The sequence below is a fragment of the Drosophila navojoa genome, chromosome 5 (assembly GCF_054131105.1).
Source record: "Drosophila navojoa isolate 15081-1374.11 chromosome 5, UAZ_NAV_1.0, whole genome shotgun sequence".
Taxonomy (NCBI): domain Eukaryota; kingdom Metazoa; phylum Arthropoda; class Insecta; order Diptera; family Drosophilidae; genus Drosophila; species Drosophila navojoa.
In genome coordinates this window covers 4,760,675-4,781,769 of record NC_142893.1, presented here as the reverse complement: position 1 = coordinate 4,781,769, position 21,095 = coordinate 4,760,675, and the positions used below count along the sequence as shown (strand labels likewise).

Below are 21,095 nucleotides of genomic sequence, written 5' to 3'. Positions count from 1 at the left end.
TATAAGCAAACAGCTGATTGATATGTACTTCAAAACAGATTAGAAACATAGAGAGTAGGAGAGAGAGAGTGAGAGAGAGAGAGAGAGAGAGAGAGAAGTTATGAGAATATACAAAGTACTTGTACTCTAATGATAAATATAGACCTAAAACAGATAAGAAGATTATGACTGAAGCTTTTATCACTTACATATTATATAAACTTATTCTATTTATATGCATATATTTTTTTTTTCATGAATCATATGCTTAACAAGCAATAGATTATCTAAAGCAACACCTATAAGATTACTGTAAACGGCAGATCGCATGGGAATTCGAAAGAGAAACAAAGACAAGTTGATATTATATTATTGTTATCTATCCATTGATATGCTTGCGGCTGATGCAATTCAAACGGGACTTGTTCTAATGTGCTCAACAGCTATTTGATAACAATAATGTTAATATATTTTTGTTTATATCTGTTGGCGCTTAGCATTCGATAAGATAGAAATGCCATTAGACCTCCATGTTGACCGAGTAGAGCCAGAGCAGGCGAGCTGTCTGAGAGGCGCCGATGGCTAGACTTCACTTATATTTAATCAAGAATATTATATATTTCTCAAAAAATCATTCTAAATTTCAATGTGGTCGGGATATAAAAAATACATAAATATTTCTCATTTTAATCAAATGAACGTCCAATGTTGTGAAGTTGCTTGGTTGACAACTTGATAGATTGATTTGCTACGCATCGCCAAAGTTGATTGAATATGGATAGAAGTTGGCTTTACCTGGGTCTTATGTAATCCATTAGAACTGCAAAGTTTTGAAAGCAAACACAAAAACTATGACATAAACAAAACCGTTTTGTTTACGGTTTGAATATTTTATCATATTGACCTATAGTTGGGCCAACTTCTCTGACTCAGACTGGGAGTTGAATACCCCATACAAGATACTCCATACAAACTGTGGAGCTAAACAGTTAAACAGCAAATTAGCCGCGAGCGCCGTAACAAAATGCCAGTAATTAAATATTTAGTCAGTTTGTTTAGTTTAGCTAGATGGATAGATGGATGGATGGTTGCTTGGTTGGTTAGACATGGGTTGGCTTGGCTTGACTTGATTGCCAGACTGTGACTGGCACATTTCGAGCTTGGATATTTGCAAAGTGTTTGTCATTTGTTTGTTGTTAGAAAGGAAAGGCACAAGAGAAAGAGAAATAGAGAAGAGAATTGACGTTATTGACTGAAATGTGCAAATTGTATGTTAAGCCAAAACATAAATGGGAAGAACTTTCTGTATCAAGAAGAGAGTAAAATCTTTGAGAAATTATAATTTATATATATTTATATAATTTTTATAATTTTAATATACATCTATTTATGTATATATTATAATTTAACACATTATATATATTAGCTTTATCGTGATGCTGACTTACATTGTTGGTCAGTGTGAGAGATATTCAGAGCTGAATAATAGCGCAAGCAATGATAAGAGTCCGCATAACGAAAGTATTATCGACTCCCGATTATTTAGTAGTACTACTGCAATGTATTTAAATATATCTTTCACCATATAACATAATAATATAATATAATATAACATAATAATATAATATACGTCGGATGATCAATTATCTACTTAAAAGTTACACTTAGGATATAACTAATCTTTTTTTTTTAATGTATGGAACAGACAGAAGTCATGACACTATATGTATTCACCAATTGAAATATTTGGGAATGAGTATGGCTTTGAAGCAAGCCATGTACTTTGTATGTACGTATGTACCTTTTCTGAAATTTTTCTAGTTGAATACACAAATAAATATACATTATTAATTAATAAATAATAGTTATTTAATTGACTGATTTTTCGTATTAATATTAAATACGAATTCATCTGTTTTGTTTGATATTAGTGTTCTCTGATGCGGATATATTGCTAATGAAATATTATTATACGTATTAACTATTCAAAAGTCGGATGTCATTCGAGTACAATCGCTATGCGGACTCATCTTCTTATTGCTTGCACTATTATTCAGCTCTTAGTAACTCTCAGACTGAGCTACAATGTAAGTTGGCCTCAAAATGGAATTAAAATACATACATATGTGCATATTAAACATTTTATATATTTCAAAAGGGAGCTGGAGCCATTGAATTCAAGATGACGAATCTGGTTTGCGATTCTTACAACAAATCGTGGGTTCGCATCGATACGTGCAGACTTCGAGCCCTAAGTCGGAATAAAACGTGCATGTATGCGAATGCGTTTTTTCTGCATCCTGCAAATACAATTAATGCCCGATTTGAACTCTATCAGAAGGCCAACGGTTACAAACCATGGCTTATAAATACCTCAATTGATGTTTGCCGTTTTATGAAGAAACCTTTTAATCCAGTTGCTATACTCATAAGCAAACTCTTGTTAGAATTTACAAACTTTAACCACACATGCCCCTATGTGGTAAGTAATAGATTGTGCCAGTGTTGGAGAACAAGCTAATTTACTTTCAACAGGGCATGCAAATCGTTGATGGTTTTTATCCCAGATGGAACTACCTGCCACATACTATGCCAACTGGGGAATACAAGTTAGAAATTTCTTGGTCATTTGATAGGAGACTACAATTCGTGACGAATGTTTATTTCGTTTTTAAAGAAGATTTAAAAGCAAAGAATTAAAAATTTGTTATTGTAACAACTGGTGTTTGTATAACTTACATTTTTGTATCAATAATAAAAACATCTATTAAAAGCAAAGTATGTAGGAACCTCATTTTTTTTATTAAGAGTAAGTTTGTCGATTTTTATACCCTGAACCCATTGAAAATGGGAAATCAGGGTATAATGGTTTTGTTAAAATGTATGTAACAGGCAGAAGGAGGCGTGGCAGACCCCACAAAGTATATATATTCTTGATCAGGGCGACGAGCTGAGTCGATTTAGCCCTGTCCGTCTGTCTGTCCGTCCGTCCGTCCGTCCGTCCGTCCGTCCGTCCGTCCGTCTGTCCGTATGTTTGAACGCGTCGATTTCAGAAGATACAAGAGCTAGAGACTTCAACTTTTTTTTAAAATGTCCGTATATATCACGCGGATATCGAGTTTATCACTAAAAAACGATAACTCATTCCGATACTTTTTTATCGATAAAAAACCTTATCGAAGATCACTAAAAAAATTGTATCTCCTACATCTTTCAAGCTAGAGTCTCCAAATTTAAAATGTATATTAAGACGCATGTCATACAATTTCGGTTTTTGTTAAAATTTACCCCCCACCCCCAAATCCACCCCCTCACCCTCATCTTTGTAAAAGTCGTATATCAAATACTAGAAACTTGTGCTTCGGTATACACATACATTTAAACAATATGAATACGTTCTGAAAGTTTCATTACGTTCGTACGTCTACAAATTAAATTATTCAACAAATAAGTTCTCCTAATATTGCCAACACTGCAGCGCAACCCAAGCGCAATCGCCTGGATATGTGAGTGTGTGTGTATGCGTGTGTTTGTTTGCATGAGTGCGTGTGTGGGTGCTAATTATTATTGAAATATCAGTTGCTTGTAGGGTTCAGGGTATCTCGTAGTCGAGCAGTCTCGACTAGAGCTTTCTTACTTGTTTTCTAAATGATTTCAAACTATTCTATTTTACTATACTTATTCCTTAATGTCATCGGCACCTCTACACCACACAAGTGCTGTGTATGACGGTTGCATCACGACTCTTCTTCCTATTTCTACAAACGCTTCATAGATCGAAGCTTGCGTACGCTCCGAATGCCTCTGTGGCTGATGAGCCATGGGTGTCGTAACTTTCCATAAATATCTAATATCAAAATTAAGTCGAATATAATGATTAAACGCTTTCAAATAATGTTATTAGTTGATGTATTCAACCAGAATGATTAATATGTAATTCTGTATATTTGATCCTGTTTTCAATTCGAACACTTGTTTCACTATATACGATGCCGACTGCTCTAAAAAATGGGTTTAACTTACATATGTTTGTTTGCTTAAAAATAAAGAGAAAATAGGGCTTATTTTGTGTATGAATGCATTTGGAGACTATTTTATTACATTGTTCTAATCAAGGACATATATATATATATATATATATATATATATATATATATATATATATATTAATTTCTGACTGTTGCAAATATATTCACAACAACATAATACCCTGAATTGTAGTTTGCAATGGAGGTAGGGTACATTATTATCATTAATTGAACACCCAACATCAGCATCTATTTGATATGATCAGCTCTGTGAAGTGGAAATATCGCTTAAGATACATTTGTACACATGCTTACACAACTATTCTACAGTGGAGTGTCATTCGAGTACAATGGCTTTGCGGATCCTTCTTATTGCTTGCGCTATTATTCAGCTCTGGATAACCCTCAAAAACAGCTGTCATGTGAGTTGGAATCAGCATGGAAGCAAAGTACCTAATTGGGTTTACATATATTATTAATAGGAGGCTGAGGCTGTTGAATTCAAGATGACAAATCTGGTTTGCGAGACTCTCAATAAGTCATGGATGGTCTTTCATAAATGCAGGCTTCGTGCCGTCAGTCGTAATAAGACTTGCATGTATTTGAATGGAACTATCCTGCATCCTGCGTATAAGATTCATACCAGACTTGAAATCTTTCAAAAGGCCAACGGCTACAAACCATGGCTCATTAATACGACAGTTGATGTCTGCCGTTTTCTGAGGAAACCATTTAATCCAGTTGCAATAACCATAGCAAAACTTTTTATCGAATTCTCCAATTTCAACCACACGTGTCCTTATCTGGTATGTATTTACAACTGAAATAACTTGAAGCTAGCTCATTTTCCTCAAATAGGGCCCACAAATCGTCGACGGATTTTATCTCAGATATAGTACTCTGCCGCATGGTATGCCAACTGGCGAATATCTTTTGAGCCTAACTTGGCATTTTGATTTGAAGCCACAGTTTATAACAAACATTTACTTTAAATTCACAGAAGACTTAAAGGCGGATACATAATTGATCGTAAAGTTATTTGTCTACAGTTACGAATAAATTAATATATACGATGACCTAAACTTTACAAATTCAGCAATTAAAGTTAGTCAATGCGAAAGAACATACAAAAGATTTTTTAGATTTTTATTATCGTCTATATGTATCTATTGGAATTGATGATACATTTGACTGGTTTTTAGTAATTTAACTTTTTTCCAAAATTGTATTTACTCGAAGTAGTCAAGCAGAACATCTGATTATAATTGAACACGATATGCACATAATTGCTTACTTCATGTAATTGTAAGATGTATGTTTGTTTTGAATATGTGGGATCGTCGTCAAAATAGTCAGACTATATGGCAATTGTAGAACCTCTGTCTATGTATATGGCAATTGTAAAACCTCTGTCTCTTCCAATACTCTGCTTAGAGTATTTCTCGTCAATTCTCTACCCTGGTCAAGTGGCCATCTCTCTCTTTCTCGCTCTCTCTTCTCTCTCTCTCTCTCTCTCTCTCTCTCTCTCTCTCTCTGGCGGGTTAATTTGATTTGGCGCAAATTGCCACAGCTATACAAATATACAATATTTGTAATTATTTCTATGGGAGCTGAAGCGAAAATGGCTTTCCAGTTCTAAATATAATTGTTATCTAATTTATAAATACATTGCCAAGTTACATTTTATACGGGAATCATCACGATGCGCACTGTTCTCATAGTCTGTGGCATTCTTCAGCTTTGGATTGCTCTTAAACTGAGTTGCAACGTAAGTTGGAATCTAATGAAAAAGTCGTTTGTTCCTTAAGCTAAGTTAAAGTTTAAATGAACTTCAATTTATTTTCCTAGGAAGCTGTTATGTTTAAGATGACAAACGCTGTTTGCGAAAGCTATAACGAGTCGTGGGTTGTTATTCACAAATGCAGAGTTCGAGCCATCAGCCGAAATAAGACAACATTCAATTTTAATGGAACTTTCTTACACCCAGCCTATAAAATTCATTATCGCGCCGAACTGTTCCAAAAGGCCAATGGCTATAAGCCTTGGCTGGTAAATGCCACCGTCGATGTCTGCCGCTTTCTTAAGCGGCCATTTCATCCGTTTGCCATACTGCTGGGTAAACTCTTTCTTGAATTCTCCAATTTTAACCATACCTGTCCCTACAATGTAAGTATCGTAATCCAGAATCCTGATTTGATGATAGCATACATTTGCGTTCTTTTCTTTTTTGAACAGGGAACACAAATTATTGATGGGTTTTACCTGAAATGGACGGCCCTGCCGCATACATTACCAACTGGAGAATATCTATTGGGCATGACTTGGATATTAGATGGGAGACCAACGTTCATAACAAACGTTTACTTCATCTTTACAGAGGACTTAACGGCGAATCATTGAATATTTCTAAGGTGCACAACTTTGAAGGATAGAGTTTTCTTGTTGATTTCTATTATCTCAATCTATAGATCAATAAAGCTTTAGTCTCACCTATAACAAAGATCGAAATGCTTTAAATAACACTCGAATCATACTCAAATTTTATATATTCGATTTAAATGTGTTTCTGAACTAATTTGTTATGATGACAAAATCTGAAACGCAAATTATAATTATTAAAGCGATTTAACAAATTATTCTATAAGTGCACTTTAATGGAAGCAGTTACTCAGTGCAATGAAACGAAACCCCGTTCATTAGGATATATAATGCATTGCAATTCAGTTTAAATATTATTTCCAATATTGAGAGGTGGATCATGGGCATTAAAATTGTAATATTTGTTTGTTTGTTAGAAATATTAATAACTCTTTACCAAAGCTACAATGTAAGTTGGTTTGAAACGTATTCCTTTACTTTAATATTTTGAGTGTTAACGTTTCAGGAAGCTATTGAATTTAAGATGACGAATGCGGTTTGCAAGAGCCTCAATGAATCCTGGATCAATATCCACCAATGTAGACTACGAGCGATTAGTCGAAATAAGACAACGTTAAATTTTAACTCAACTGTCCTGCATCCGATCAATGTTCTACACCTTCGAATTGAATTATTCAAGAAAGCCAACATGTATTTGCCATGGCTGATAAATGAGACTGTCGATATCTGTCGTTTCTTGAAAAGGCCTTTTAATCTAGCTGTTATAACAGTTGTAAAGCTTTTTCAAGAGTACACCAATTTCAACCACACCTGTCCCTATGTTGTGAGTCATTAAGTGTTAAAAATTTTCTTTCTAACAAGATATATTCCTTCCATTTCTTCAGGGACCACAAATTGTGAAGGACTTCTATCTGAGATGGGATATTTTACCACATTCCATGCCAACCGGTGATTATCTATTGGCTACTACGTGGTCATTTGATAGAAGACCACAAATTAAAGTAAAAATTTATTTTATTTTTACTGAGAATTTATAAAATAATATTCGTCTATGTATTATTTTATTCAATGGCAATAAAAATTACAGTCATTAAATGCAGTACGGGGAAATATACATATCTATCTTGTATCTCGTCACAAATTATATATGTATGAATATTAAAATGACATTTGCCATTAAAAATGTTAACTACATTGATGATTAGAATTTTCAGTCTGTTAAAAGAGCGCTTATTCTGTTCAGCGATTATTCTGTTAGCATTAACAGAGTCTATGCAGAACATGGATCAGTGACCGCATACGCAGTGCCTCTATTTAATGCGTAATAAAACGCAAGGTGTTTAATAAATTAAAATAATTGAGTAACTAATTATTACATATAACTAGACAATACAATTTCGAAATATTTATTCGCGGGTGCTAAAAAGGTATGTATGTATAAAACAAAAACAAATAAAACACGAAAATCTATGAGCTTATAACTGTGTAGTCAAAAGGCATATAAAAGCAAAACAGTGAAGAAAGCCCTAGCTGTCACGAGAGCCAGAAGGAGATAGCAACAGTTTAATTTGCTTGCGTTTGCTGTTCGAGCTGCTGCTGCTTTGACATGCATATTAGAAAAAGCGCAAAAGCAAAAACCGTAATTGTTTTTGATCTTCTTCATTTGTTTTGCATTCGCCGCTCTCAATTTAGCAAATGTTAAATGCGCTCGAAAAGCTCTCACACTTTGTATGCATTGCTGCTCCATGCATTTTCTGTTATGTTAAGAAGCAATTTGAGTGCCTGCTTACATATTCTGTTAGTTGTCAGTGCTGTAAATTCACATAATTAAGCACAAATTAACATTTTTATATGCCGCTCTCGACTATGTCAATAAAATCAAGGAAATTATGGCGTTGCTTGATTTTTCTGAGTGTATCCGTATCTATATGAACTTCAGGTTATTCACCCTTTCTCGCTTAACTTTCATTTTGACACGCAGTTGCTGTTGCCAGAGCCTTCCACACGAAGGAGGTGAGGAGTGAATGTGTAAGCGTATGTGTATGTGAGTGCAGTTTATCAAAGCGGGGCAGCGACCAGTTGCCAATGGCTGTCAGTTTCCATCTCCTTCGTCCTGGCTGTTTTCTATGCCATGCTCTGCCTCTCTCTCTCTCTCTTTCTCGCTCTTGCTATATACACATACTATATATCTATATATATCTTTCTTTTTTTATGCGCAAATCATGCTGCATCATTAAATCTGTTCGCTGTCTGAGGGATGCGGTTGCTGTTGCTGTTGCTGCTACTGCTTTTTCCGTTTCGCTTTTACGATTTGCTTTCGGTTTTTCTGGCCCTCGTTCAGCTTCTGCTGCTGCTGGTCGTGGCCCAAACTTCGCTTCACTGGTTTTTCATTTCTATGCACAAGAATTTATGGCTTTCAGCGTTGATTTTGTTTGGCATTTTTTATGTGTTTTTAAGTAGTCGTAAAGCGTAACACTTGATGAGATATTAAACGTTGTTTATACTAACACATATACAACAAAAGGGATGCTAAGCGTGAGCTTTGGTTTATTTATTTGACCCACACACACACACGCACACACATTGTTTCATTTTGTTTGATTTGATGGCCTTTTAAATATTGGTTTTGCATTTTTCATGATTGCCGCAAAAAATCGGCTTTTTTTATGAGCGTTTAATAGAATTGATGTGGGAGACATAAAAACAAGCAACAACAGCAGCAGGCCTAACAGCTTATATTCTGTTATCCTGGCTGCATGTAAATGATTAGCTAAGCGAGTGAATGACACCTGCCACAAATGTCAGACACGGACATAAAGAGACCACAAAGCCACTGCCAAGTTAAAGAGGAAGACAACGACAACGACGACGACGCAGGACCTTGTCAGTGTCTGCAAACTTGTCAATGAGCACCAACTAAATATTTTATTAGGCTGTCAGCAAACACACAGACCATACAACATTGAGCATGTGTGTGTGTGTGGAGTCGTGATTGCGTGAAATTTAGTAGAGCTTGGCGCCATGTGCGAGCGTGTGTGTGTGAATGTGTAGGGAGGCAGAGCAAAGGCTCAGACATGTAGTTCCTGATGAAACTCATCATTATCATCATCCGCAATGCTGATGATGATAATGACGAGGCTGATGATGACAAGGAGGAAGCTCGAGCTCGGCGCCTGATGAAGTTGCCTTCAGTTCGGCTCTGGGGAATTTGGCGACGTTGTCGGCAAAGTTGTTGACTCTCAGCTTGTGTGTGTATGTGTGTGTGTGTGTGTGGGTGTGTGTGTGTACGCTGTCTTGGCCAGCTCACAATTGGCTGTACGTGTGCAACATTTTTAAGTAGCTTTTCTTTCCGTGTTTGCCAGCTGCTCTGCCTCAAGTCTGTTTGTTTTATGGCAGCGTTTGTTTTAACTTTGTACGAGGAAAATGCTTTCTTTATATGCGGATGTGTGGAAACATATGTTTTCAATTTGCCAGCCAAATGGAAAAACTTGATTGAATTCCATGAGAATGAAGATCGATGCCGGCTGGCCGGCGATTCCCTTTAACTTTCTGCTTTAATCTCGAACTATGCAAAGTTTGTCATCAGTCAAAGTCGGCGACAGCTCCCCAAAGAGTCGCACAAATTACATTTGCGGCGTCTGCAGCACAAGAGGCACTCTCACAAACACACACACACACACACTTACCAACCATCAATCATACGCACCGTGTTGCGCCTGGGACGCGACTTTTGCATTTGCCACCATGATGCATGCATCGCTAGGGAATTGTCCTCAAGCGCTGGCCACTTCCTCGCATCCAGCTTCCGTTGCCATTTCGCCATTTTACTGAATGCGTCGCCTAATTGCATGCGACATTATTTTGCAGCAGTCTTCACGCCTCGCGCTAATTGAAGGACGGCAGCGTGGCATGAGCCACGAACCGTTTGGCATGTGGCATAAGGCAGTCACTCACTTGCTGCAAATTAAAATAAATTGTGAAATTAAAAGCCAAAACTTTTACTTTTGCCAGACAAACACAGGGAACGGCTGCTGCGGAGCGGGGCCCAAGGAGGTGCCAGGCCCGACGCGTACTTGCCATTGTTCGTATGGGCGTGGCTGTCTTCCGGGCTTGTTTGTCTCGTACTCAGAGTGGAGCTGACAGCAGCGCTCGTGCTCGTGCTTCCGCTCCATTTGAAGCAGATTTCTGGAAGAAACTATCAAATGGAACTGGCGAAGTGAAAGAGTGATAAGAAATGATTTGAAGAGAAGCCAAATGAGAGGAGAAGCAGATTAAGTACGACTTACAGTGATTAAGCACAGCTTGAGCTGACACTATTTAATCTGGAGTGAGCATGTGCAAAAAGAGATTCAACTTGACTGGAGGTAACTCAATTACCCAAGGATTCAGCCGAGCTATTTGATTGGGAGTACAGAGTAGTAGGTAAGTACGAGTTTTTCTGTTAAATTTTAGTTCATTTTTACAACTCTTTTAGTACAAATTATTATTATGTATATTTACAAAACTAAAACCTAGATTATTGGCATATTTCCCTGGTGCACATTTCAACTTGAACCTCTGTTTATACTATAGAGTTATTAGATCAAGCAATCCAAGTTATTTCGTCAGGTCCTGTTCAAGCTTTACACACGCTATCACAAATATCGCATCACGCACTCATCTCTAGCCTGTTTAGGAATACAAATGCTGTCGCCTACATGACAGTCATACTCCACGCTATTTGCCTTGTCTCACAAGCATTGAGCATGTCGTGCGAAAGTTGACTGTGTGTATGTGTGTGTGTGTGTGGATGTCCTTTGCCTGACATTCATTTGAAATTCGCAGAGCGTAATGACGACTTGAAGCTGCTGTTGCTGCTGCTTTGAAGCTGGAGCTGAAGCTGCTGTTGCTGCTGCTGCTGCTGCTCCTGCTGCTGCTGCTCCTGCTACTGCTGCTGTTGCTGCTGCTGCTGCTCCTACTGCTTTGTAGCTGCTCAACTTTTTGCATATTACGCACTTGGTCACGTACATTTCGCATATTTATTTGCATAAGCTTGGAAAATTCGCAGCTCTGCGCTAAAGCTGAACCTAAAGTTTGGCAAGCGAATTAGCCCAATTAGAATGTCGCTGTCTGCCATATGCAGGCGATATATAGATATATATGCATATTTAAATACATATATATATATATATTAGATATACTCTATAATTTATATGCAACCTTGATAAATGCTCGCTCTGATAACAGCTTCGAGTCGAACAAATGCCATTTGGTTGGACACGGTAAATTGGTCATGTCGGGAGAGGGGAGGGTAGGGGAGGGCTGCCGGCAGGTTGTGAATTATGGCCAGCACTTATGAATTTTAAGCATTTTTTCATTATTTATGCGACATTTCATTTCATTTTTTTTGTATGTTTTATGCTTGCTTCTTGTTTGCTGCTGCTTGGCCCAAGTTCAATGGCTGCGCTGCCCCCAAAAAGCAGGCAACACAATTTTTCATTTCGCATGTTGCGACGCTAAGTGCTTCCTGCGCCGCGACCCGCCCCGCCCCGGGCAAATCTCAACTTGGGCTTCTGTCGGGCAGGTGGAGCTTGTGGCACATCAACTTTTGCTGCCACGCCATAATATTAATTGCGTCGTGCTGCTTGCTGTGAGGCGGGCCAAATGAAAAGGCGACGCCGACGGCCACTTAAATGCCATTACATTTTTATTATATGTTGCCACTGTGTGTGTGTGTGCGTGTGTGAGTGAAATTTTATAATTATGCAGCGCGTGCTGCTCTGGTCGCTTCGGTCCTTGTGCGTTATGCATAATCGCCTTTTGTGGCCATTGTGCAGTCAGCCTGCAGCTATTTGGGCAGCCATTAAAGCCGCCTTAAAGAGCCCTCATAGCTATTTGCATGAGCTTTATTGTTGTTGTTGTTGTTCTCGTTGCTGTTGTGGCGCTATTATTACTTTTTTTCGCAACAGCTGCGACCAGCTTTGCCAATCAGCACATGTGTCCCAGACTAGTTGTTTGCCATTGTCAGCAACTGCCACAGCCCCTGTTGCTCAGCGTTTTCTCGAGTCGCTTCTGCATCGAATGACAAATTGTCTTATTTGTCAGAATGCGCACGGCCAAATGTTAGTCTAACAGTTAGACGAGCGCAGCTTTTTTTCCCGCTCTCTCTCTCTCTCTCTCTCTCTCTCTCTCTCTCTCTCTCTCACTCTATCTCTCAACAATCATTATCATTGTCTACTTTGAAGAGGGATTTCGCCCCATAACCATTGAAAGCGAGAGCTGTGTGCACCTCAGATGTTTTTGACAGGCATTCGCATGTCTTACCTCGTCTCGTCCTGTGACATCATTCGTTATATTTCATTGCTGCAGACGCACACACACGCACGCACCTCACTTGGGCAAATGCAAACATCAACGCACTTGGCAGCCCTAAGGAGCTCGTCTAGCTGCGCCGGATGAGTAATGGAGCCACAGCTTCTGTCTGCAGTCGGCAGTCGGCTGTCGGCTGTCTGCTGTCAAAAGTAATAAATATAATGTGCCCAGACGTATGTGCAGCCGGCTTAAGTGACTGCGAAATATGCAAAGCAGCTGGAAATAGAGGAAATCGATATGTTTATATATTTACAATGATAGTTGCTCCATTCGAAGTGCATATCTCATATCTATTTAATATTCAATATCTAAGAGTCTGGTTTGAGGATGCACATTTCCTGCAGGCAGAAGAGATCGAATAATTGTATAGTTGATGAAAAGCAACAATATATATATACTTTAAAAAATACATATGAATTTGTATTTTAGTGACAATATTTACAATTTTATTGAGCGAATTTTGCCTCTAATTACAATTTTATTTAATATTATTTATATAAAATTGGATGATAAATTTTGTTACATTTTTTCTCATTGCTCAGCTTTCCAATTATTTTAAGATATTGAAGCAAATTAATATCGAAAAGTCTAAAAGTTTATATATGTAGATTCTGGATATTTGTCCATATATACATATATATATACAAATCCACTTCTAACCTCCTCTAACCTTTTTTGCTTCGTTTTACATTTTCAATTTTCAGCAGAGATTTAATGAGTAAAGTTTCAATTAGATCGAAGCTTTGCACTTGCCTTAGTCTAAGCCGCTGCCGAAACAAATCGAAGCAATACAAATACAAACAAAGCTCCAACGTGCTCCCCTTTCCACCCTTTCAGCTCCCCCATGGAATGCCAATAAAACTGAAAGCAAGGGGGGCGAAAAGTTTATGTGTTTTCCAACGATTGCTGGCTAAATCACAGCTAAATCTCTGCGAGCATTTCGCAAAAAAAAAACCTCCATCAAGACTTTTATTTGTTTGTCGTATTTTGTTGTTGTTGTTTATTTCTTTTTTTTTTTTTTGCTTTGTTTTTAAATGTAAACTGATAAAAACAATTGAACGCAAACAGTAAAGCACGAAGGGAGCGCAAAGCTCTTCGCTCAGCAGCAGCAGCAGCGGAAAAATGTAATCTTTAAATTAAAGGGAGGATGGTGGAGCAGCAGAAAGTGGGCGGGGCTGCTGCCAAGAGGCGGCTGGGTTCGCTAGCTACCCTCGTATGAGGGTCACATAAGTAGATCTAAGTAAAGTCATTTCATTTCGATTTGAATTCAAATTGCGGCTGTTTTTGGTTTTTGTTAATAACAGCAGCGGGTAGCTTAATTTTCCTAAAGAAGATGTTACAGAAGATATTACGAGTGTTTCTTAGAGATTGTGGAAGATGTATTTGCACTGGTCACTTTGGTGTGATATAGAATTTAAATTCAGCAGAGGAAATGAAGTAAATGATTGAAAACATTAAGAGCATATATAGTAGAAAATCTGTAAAGTTAATATATGAAGCATGCATAGTTTTCTTCTTAACATGGTCAAAGATATCTCAATTTGATCAAGTTTGGCTGAACTGGACTCATAGATAATTAGAAAACTACGTTTTTGGGGAACAGTTATATAGATTATGACAATGTTTTATCTGAGGTTTGTTTGACAATTTGACCATAAATAGAGCATTAAATCTTCGGCTGTTTCTTTTGGCTACACACATTAAAGTATTTGCTGCTGAGACTCGTATAGAGTGTGAGCGACTTTTTATGACAGCACGCACACATAGAGCAGCGCACACTCACACACACACTCATATACACACTCCCACACACACACACACTCTCTTAGCTATGCTTTAATTGATTTTTAGGCTCTCATGCTTAATGCTCATTATGTTTTAATTAACTGCGCACTATTTTCTCGGTAATTCATATTTAGCCCACATTTACGCCACACGCAGTATGTGAGCTAGTATTTGTGTGTGTGTGTGTTAGTTTATGCTTCGCTGTTTGTTTTATAAATTAGGCGCAGGTCGTGCATAATTTTCACATTTTCTTTTATCTAAATGCGAAATTTACTTTTTCATTATTTAACACAATTTTGTGGCGTGTTTTTTGGAAATTTTTCTTAGTTTGTATTGGGCGTGGCCGACCTTGACATTAGGCAGATAGTTAGCCTGACAGACTAAATTGAGGGATAACCTAATAATGAGCCAAAGCAAACGATATTTTGATACTTTAATTAAATCATTTTTTCTGTTGAAGTTTCTTCTTCTTTATCGTTAGTTTGTTAAAAGCTGTTTCTTAAATAGAAAATGTTGTATATATGGCTGTTGGTATATCAATGATTTTTTCATTTCAAAGCGAGCTGCTCTTTAATTCCCTTTTAGCGTGACGCGACTGTACAAGCAGCTGTTGTGCTCTTCCTCTTATACGTAGTTTCTTACAAGAGTAGCCGGCACCTTTCACCTGTGCCATGATTAAGCTATAAAATGGCTTTGTGACAGCCACCCACTTAGCCCACTCTAGCACCCACTCATGCGTTTGGGTGAGTGGAGTTGGAGTTGGTAGTGGAGCTTCGGGGCGAACCTGTGTCCATTTATGGCATTTTCCATTGGCAGCTCTGTCAGCGACTCCATTTTGAAGAGCTGCGCACTAAGCAGCAGCACTTAGCTGCGTATTTTACAGTTCATTGCATTGTTATATAATTTAACAGGCAAACACCTTGCTTGAGTGCGCAAACCCCGAGCCCCGACATCACCCCAAGCCGCCCCCCCCCTCGCGCAGGCAACGTATCAAAAAGCCAGCGGGGTGGCCGACGTATGAAAGGGCAACAATGTGCCAAGTTTATTTGTGCTTAAAAGAGTTTTCAAGCCACCCTCGCCGGCACCCATATCAATACACACACACGCACACACATGTGAGTGGGTGTGTGTGTATGTGTGCACTTATGAAATGGGTTTGGGGCTTTGGCTGTGGCATAAAAAATAGCTACAAAAGATGCCATTAAAAAATCTTTGTGTTGCCACAAATAAATCCAACAAGAAAACACAGTCACACACACACGCACACACACTCGCACACGCACACACACTCACACACAATGGGGCTTTACATCCATCAAAGCAAAACTAAGTCGCAGGGCAGCAACAAAAGTTGCTAAGCTTCAAGTGGAGGCAGCAGAAGGAGAGTAAGAGAGAGAGGGAGAGAGCGGCAGCGGCGCTCAACTTCTTGTTTTTTATCCCATTTCAGTTGGCTTAACACATTTTACACTTTGCAATTGTTGGCCCCACATGTGTGTGTGTGTGTGTGTGTGTGTGAGTGGACGAGGCAGCTGCTAACAAAGCGAGGCAACACATTTGGCGCCGCATACTTACAGGCGGCTGCTTGCCGCGTGTGACGTCAGGCACAAAAAGTCGCCAAGCGAATCTCACACATTAACACATTTTCGCGGGCCGACAACTACAACAACAACAACAACAGCAGCACCAACGAGGCCATAAAACGCACTCTCTAAAACTATTTTCGCGGGCGTGTCGCACAATAAATTTACCGCGGCCCCCTTGCCCGCGCGCCCCACGCTTCCGTAAACTAAGCTCGTAAAAAAACAACTTTTGGAAATCCGCTTTTAAAACGCGCACATGTGCGCATCGCGGCTCGGCTGTTGTTTCATTCGATTTGCATATATATCTTCCAGTGGGCGGCCGCCCTCCGCCCTCTGCTGTGCCCTCTGCCCACTGTTCGCCTGCTGCTGACGTTCACACGCCTAAAAAAAAATCCTTCTAAATTCGCGTCCAAAGCTCTGCCTATTGGCATACATAAATAAATTTAGCGGCGAGTGTTGAAAAAAATTGGAATTGACAGTTCAATTTTAGGCGTAGGTTGAGCGCTTGACAAATTGCCTGTCTCGCTGCTGCAGGACATGCGACAGGATAAAGGCAGAACCAGCTGCAGTTGTTGCTTTAATCCTGGGCATTCGCTGTCGGCTGGTTGGTTTGAAATTAGTTTCGATAGCACTTTCCATATGCGGACAAGCTAATCAAGAGCAGCCAGAGATATGAGAATAGTTGCCTTAAACTGCCAAATGATGGCATTTGGATGACTTATATATTTTGAATTGAAATTACAATATAATATGCAGAAATACCTAAAATTACCTAGAGCGAATTTAATATTACCCTAGCTATTCTTAGCTTAATATGTTCTGTTGCATACTTTTGAGCGCACTTAAGAAACGCTTTGTCTTGAAAAGTATTACCTACTTTTATGCGCTCCTTCTTAAACAATAAGTGCGGCCGCCATAAAAAGTGTTGCCTACTTTTAAGCGCATTTAAACAATTCAATTGAAAGCCCAACTTCCGTCTCTTTGTGTCTCTCTCTTTCACTCTTTCTCTTGCTGATCAATGTTGTGACATGAAAATTAGCATACGCAGCAAGGCAATTCTAGGCAGATGCTGCAAGAGGGTAAGAGAAAAAGAGAGAGCGGGTGGCCTCACGGCAGCAAACAGCATCATTGGCTCAGGCCTGGCAGCCCGCAGTTCAGCTGATCGCGTGTGCCATTGTTGCTGCGCCCGGGCAAACGATTCCATTTGCAATGCAAAGCGGGAGACGTTTTAAGAAAGGCTGATCGTTACATAAACCACAGCAGAAAGTAGGCGCAGCAGCAGCAGCAGCAGGAGCAACAGCATCTTGATCTTCTCATGGCTCTTGCTATTCCTTTATATATATATTGTTTTTTGCTGCTACCACAGCTCACGGTTCTGGCTGCGAAACTTTTCCATTGGCCATAAATTGAAATAATAGCGCTTGACGCTGATTTCAATCAGCTAATTGACATTTTATGATGGACAGTTTAGTGGTGTGTCTGTGTGCGTGTGCGTTGTGACATTAATCAAACGATGTTACACTTGGAGAAATACTAAGTTCTAATATTTTAATAACAAAAAAATAAAAATAACATACAAAGTATACCAAGAGTCAGAAAATATAATAAACTTATATTTTTTTTAAATCTAAAGAGATATTGTTAAATATATTTTTCATAGACATTTAACCTCTCAGTGCATAAGTTATCGCTTTGATCAATTCAAAGACAAATCGTAATGCTTTGCTGTACGAGTTCTTTGCCAAAAAGCCAATCAAATTGATTCGCTTTGGGCAGTATATACGCTTGAATTGTATTGGGAAGCGTGTCTAGCTCGATGCGTCGATCGATAGTTGCGCCCACTTGGCATGTAGATCGCAGCAGCTGTATCAATTGACAAGCGTCTGGGCGTCTGTCTGTCATGTCTGTCCCAGCGGGCCTAGACAACATGCTGCTGCGCCTTATTTGATGCCAAAAGTGATGAAGAAGCAGAAGCGAAGATGTCGGCGATTTCGTAGAAACTGAAAGGCTCAGCAAAGAGATCCTGTTTAAGGGTTTCTCGATCTCACTCATTTTAGTGCTAATTAATGAGAACTGCGACAAGTTCTAGAGACGCATCAAGGCAGTTGCTGTTGTTGTTGTTGTTGTTGTTGTTGTTGCAGTTGTACTTGCATTTTTCCAGCTTAATTTGTCGCAGCAACATCTCGAATTGGAAAATCCTGTTTCAATGTTGCATGCCACATGTGGGCAGCGGCTAGATTGACGTGTCGTTTGTGTCATCCGCGTTGTCGTGTAGTTGTTGTTGTTATTGGTTGTTGCTCGTTGGTTGTTGCTTGTTGGTTGTTGGCTGTTTGCGCTTGTCAGCATCCACTCTAGCTCTGGTCAAGTGGCTGAGTGTTTGTCTCGGTTTTCGTGTTTCTCGCCCAGCCATGAAGCGTGGCAAGTTTTTGTTTGTTGTTTGTTGTTCCTTTTTTGTTTTGCATAAACTACATTTACTGCAATCAGTTGTTGTTGTTGTTGTAGCTGCTGTCAATATTGCTGTTGAAACTGAATGAAAGTTCGGCTCGTTTTCACTGCCCAACTGCCTGGCCAAACTGTCGATTAGATTGCCGCACATCCATTGGCAATTGGCTAATTATTGAGAGCTTGTATAACAAGCTCTAAGAAAGTTGTCTTTAAATAAATTGCAGCAATATGCATATAAATTTCTTAGCTATAGCCAAGTCTCTAATTGGCATAATAGTATGATAACGCCAGCTAAGCCAATTATCGACAATCAGTAAGACTTGTGGAACAGTTTGTGTAATAAAATACAATCATTACAATATATATAGCTTTGATTTTGCTTGTGTGTGTGTGTGTGAAGTGCAGTGAAAATTGTAATTAGCGAAAGCATAAAATATAGCTCAAATAAGATTTTCGCTCACCAATTTTGCTCCACCCTGTATATGAGGTGAGAGATAAGAGAGATGACGGATGAAATATTCCAATTTTCGTGCTTAATAAAAATATTATCTTATTTTTTTTTTTTTTTTATTTTAAAATTAGATATCAAGTGACTTATTAAATTTAAGTTAAAAATTTTCTAAAAAAAATGTTTACAAAGTAGTAGATATTTTTTTTCTTTTAAGCCAATTATCTATTTTAATCATTCGTCAACTCTTTGTACTCAAGCTCAATTTTGGCGTCATGCCAATTTTCTCATATTTTACAATCGCAGTTGACATCTACAAAAATAATGTGGATCTTCTTCATACTTTCTCAAGGCTATCGCTGTGCGATCTGCAATAGTGTGTACTCTGGAAAGCTGACCCGCTGTTTATGTAGGACAATTCACCTTTCTAAGTACCCCGCTGAAAGCAGTTCCCATTGAGTGCGCACGCAACAGATGATCTTCAAGAGATGATCATGGTACCACTTTACTGCGCTCTGTTTGTACTTGTTGCTATGCAAATTGCAATTATTTTGTACAAAGTTATGTGAACATTTTTATTGTTTATGCTTAGAACAAGAAAGGGTTTTCTTCAGCTTGTTTTTTTGCGAGCAGTCATTGTTTTTTCTTTTACTGTCTCCAGCTCTTTCACTTTGGCTGCTCTTTGCGGATTCTTTCTCTTTCATGCTTGCTGTTGTTCTTAGTTTTTTGCTCTATCATCAACTGGTTTTGGGTTACGTGCACGCAGAGCTGGAGATACGAAACCCACACAGCGAGAGAGATGCTGCACCGATCACATAATTCGTGTTGCTCTTCAGCTGCGGCTGTTTCTTCTTCTTTTACTTATTGCTGTTGTTGTTGTTGCTGTTGTTGTTATTGCTGTTGTTGTTGTTGTTATTGCTGGCTCATCATTCTTGTGCTTTTCCGCACGGCTCAAAAGAGCGTTGTTTCTGCTGCTGCTTCTCCATTTTTGTTTTTTGTTTGTGGCAAGTTATTTTTATCAGCAGCATTTTGCTGCCGTTGCATGCAGCCAATGCACCGCCCTCTTGTTCGTTGCCTGACGCCTGTCGCCTGTCGACCTGCCGCGCATCAGGCTTTGCTGTCCAAGCCCCAAGACGCTTTTTTATCGGCATTCCTTTTTTTTTTTTTTGTTGCTCTTGCCTGGCTGCCGTGCTGTGTATCTATAAAGACAACAACAGACTCCTTAGCTGGACCAACAACAATAACAACAACAACATCACGATCTTTAACATGTTTTGTCTCGATCAGTGAAATCATTCAATCAGAACGGTCAGCAGCTTTGGCAGCTTCGGTCGTTGCCAGGACGCACACACACACACACACACGCACACCCATCTATATAAGTCTAAGTCAAAAGCTGCTTGAACAACTCTTTAGCTGAAAGTGTTTTATCGTTTTCTTTTTTACGCTCAGCCACGATTAATAAACTATCGCAAACAGTAGTCGAAAAGAAATCAAATTTTACGATACTTAATCATAAATACAATTCCGAACAGCCTTTTGCTTAAACTTGAGTTAAACTCTCATAAATCGTTCGCCTTTTTGCCTTCATATGTGTATTTATGCACCTCCTTCAGCTCGGCCATAAAGCATGTTTTTAAAATTCCATTAAAATTTATTAGCATTTCACACAAACTGTGCATAAATAACGAATTTCGGTACTTTGATACCTGCCCCAAAAAAGAAAAAAAGCAGAGAAAAACGGATTGCAAGAACAACAGCAGCAGTGGCTCCCCTTTTAATGATAAAAAATTGGATAAGGCCAGGCCAAGAGCGCCGAGTCAGTTGCCTTCTCCACTTGCACGCATAAATTTTATGTGTGCGTGTTGCGTTTAATTGGAACGCTGTTAAGCATGCCTTCACATGTGCCTGTGTGTGTGTGTGAGTGTGTGTGTGTGTGCGTTGGTACATTAGTCGATAAACAATTTACGCAATGCACTGTTTGGTTTAGCTGCGTTTTGTTTATGTTCGCATTATCTAAACAAATACGAAAATAAACAATTTGAATGCAACGCATAAAACATGCATTTTCAAGTTAATGCACCTTTAGCAGGCACTGTG

The 21,095-nt window shown here is 38.8% G+C and overlaps 4 protein-coding genes across 5 annotated transcripts; all 4 read left to right on the top strand.

The window, feature by feature from the left end:
- Positions 1–1,997: 1,997 nt before the first annotated feature.
- LOC149090965 (uncharacterized) lies at positions 1,998–2,679 on the top strand. Its single transcript, XM_089262078.1, has 3 exons — positions 1,998–2,066; positions 2,138–2,461; positions 2,515–2,679. The coding sequence occupies exons 1-3, from the start codon at positions 1,998–2,000 to the stop codon at positions 2,677–2,679; spliced, it is 558 nt and encodes a 185-aa protein (XP_089118204.1).
- A 1,556-nt stretch (positions 2,680–4,235) lies between these two features.
- On the top strand, positions 4,236–5,031 carry LOC108658550 (uncharacterized). Its single transcript, XM_018111212.3, has 3 exons — positions 4,236–4,429; positions 4,490–4,813; positions 4,866–5,031. The coding sequence occupies exons 1-3, from the start codon at positions 4,358–4,360 to the stop codon at positions 5,028–5,030; spliced, it is 561 nt and encodes a 186-aa protein (XP_017966701.2). The 5' UTR covers positions 4,236–4,357; the 3' UTR covers position 5,031.
- Positions 5,032–5,667: 636 nt separating this feature from the next.
- On the top strand, positions 5,668–6,432 carry LOC108652690 (uncharacterized). 2 transcript variants are annotated; one of them, XM_018102883.2, is made up of 3 exons: positions 5,668–5,775; positions 5,856–6,173; positions 6,243–6,432. In XM_018102883.2, the coding sequence occupies exons 1-3, from the start codon at positions 5,710–5,712 to the stop codon at positions 6,405–6,407; spliced, it is 549 nt and encodes a 182-aa protein (XP_017958372.1). In that variant the 5' UTR covers positions 5,668–5,709; the 3' UTR covers positions 6,408–6,432. The 2 variants fall into 2 exon arrangements, with proteins under 2 accessions (XP_017958372.1, XP_089118613.1); XM_089262487.1 differs by having other exon boundaries at positions 5,856–6,432.
- Positions 6,433–6,765: 333 nt separating this feature from the next.
- Positions 6,766–7,423, top strand: LOC149090964 (uncharacterized). Its single transcript, XM_089261278.1, has 3 exons — positions 6,766–6,834; positions 6,892–7,209; positions 7,271–7,423. The coding sequence occupies exons 1-3, from the start codon at positions 6,766–6,768 to the stop codon at positions 7,421–7,423; spliced, it is 540 nt and encodes a 179-aa protein (XP_089117404.1).
- Positions 7,424–21,095: the final 13,672 nt, after the last annotated feature.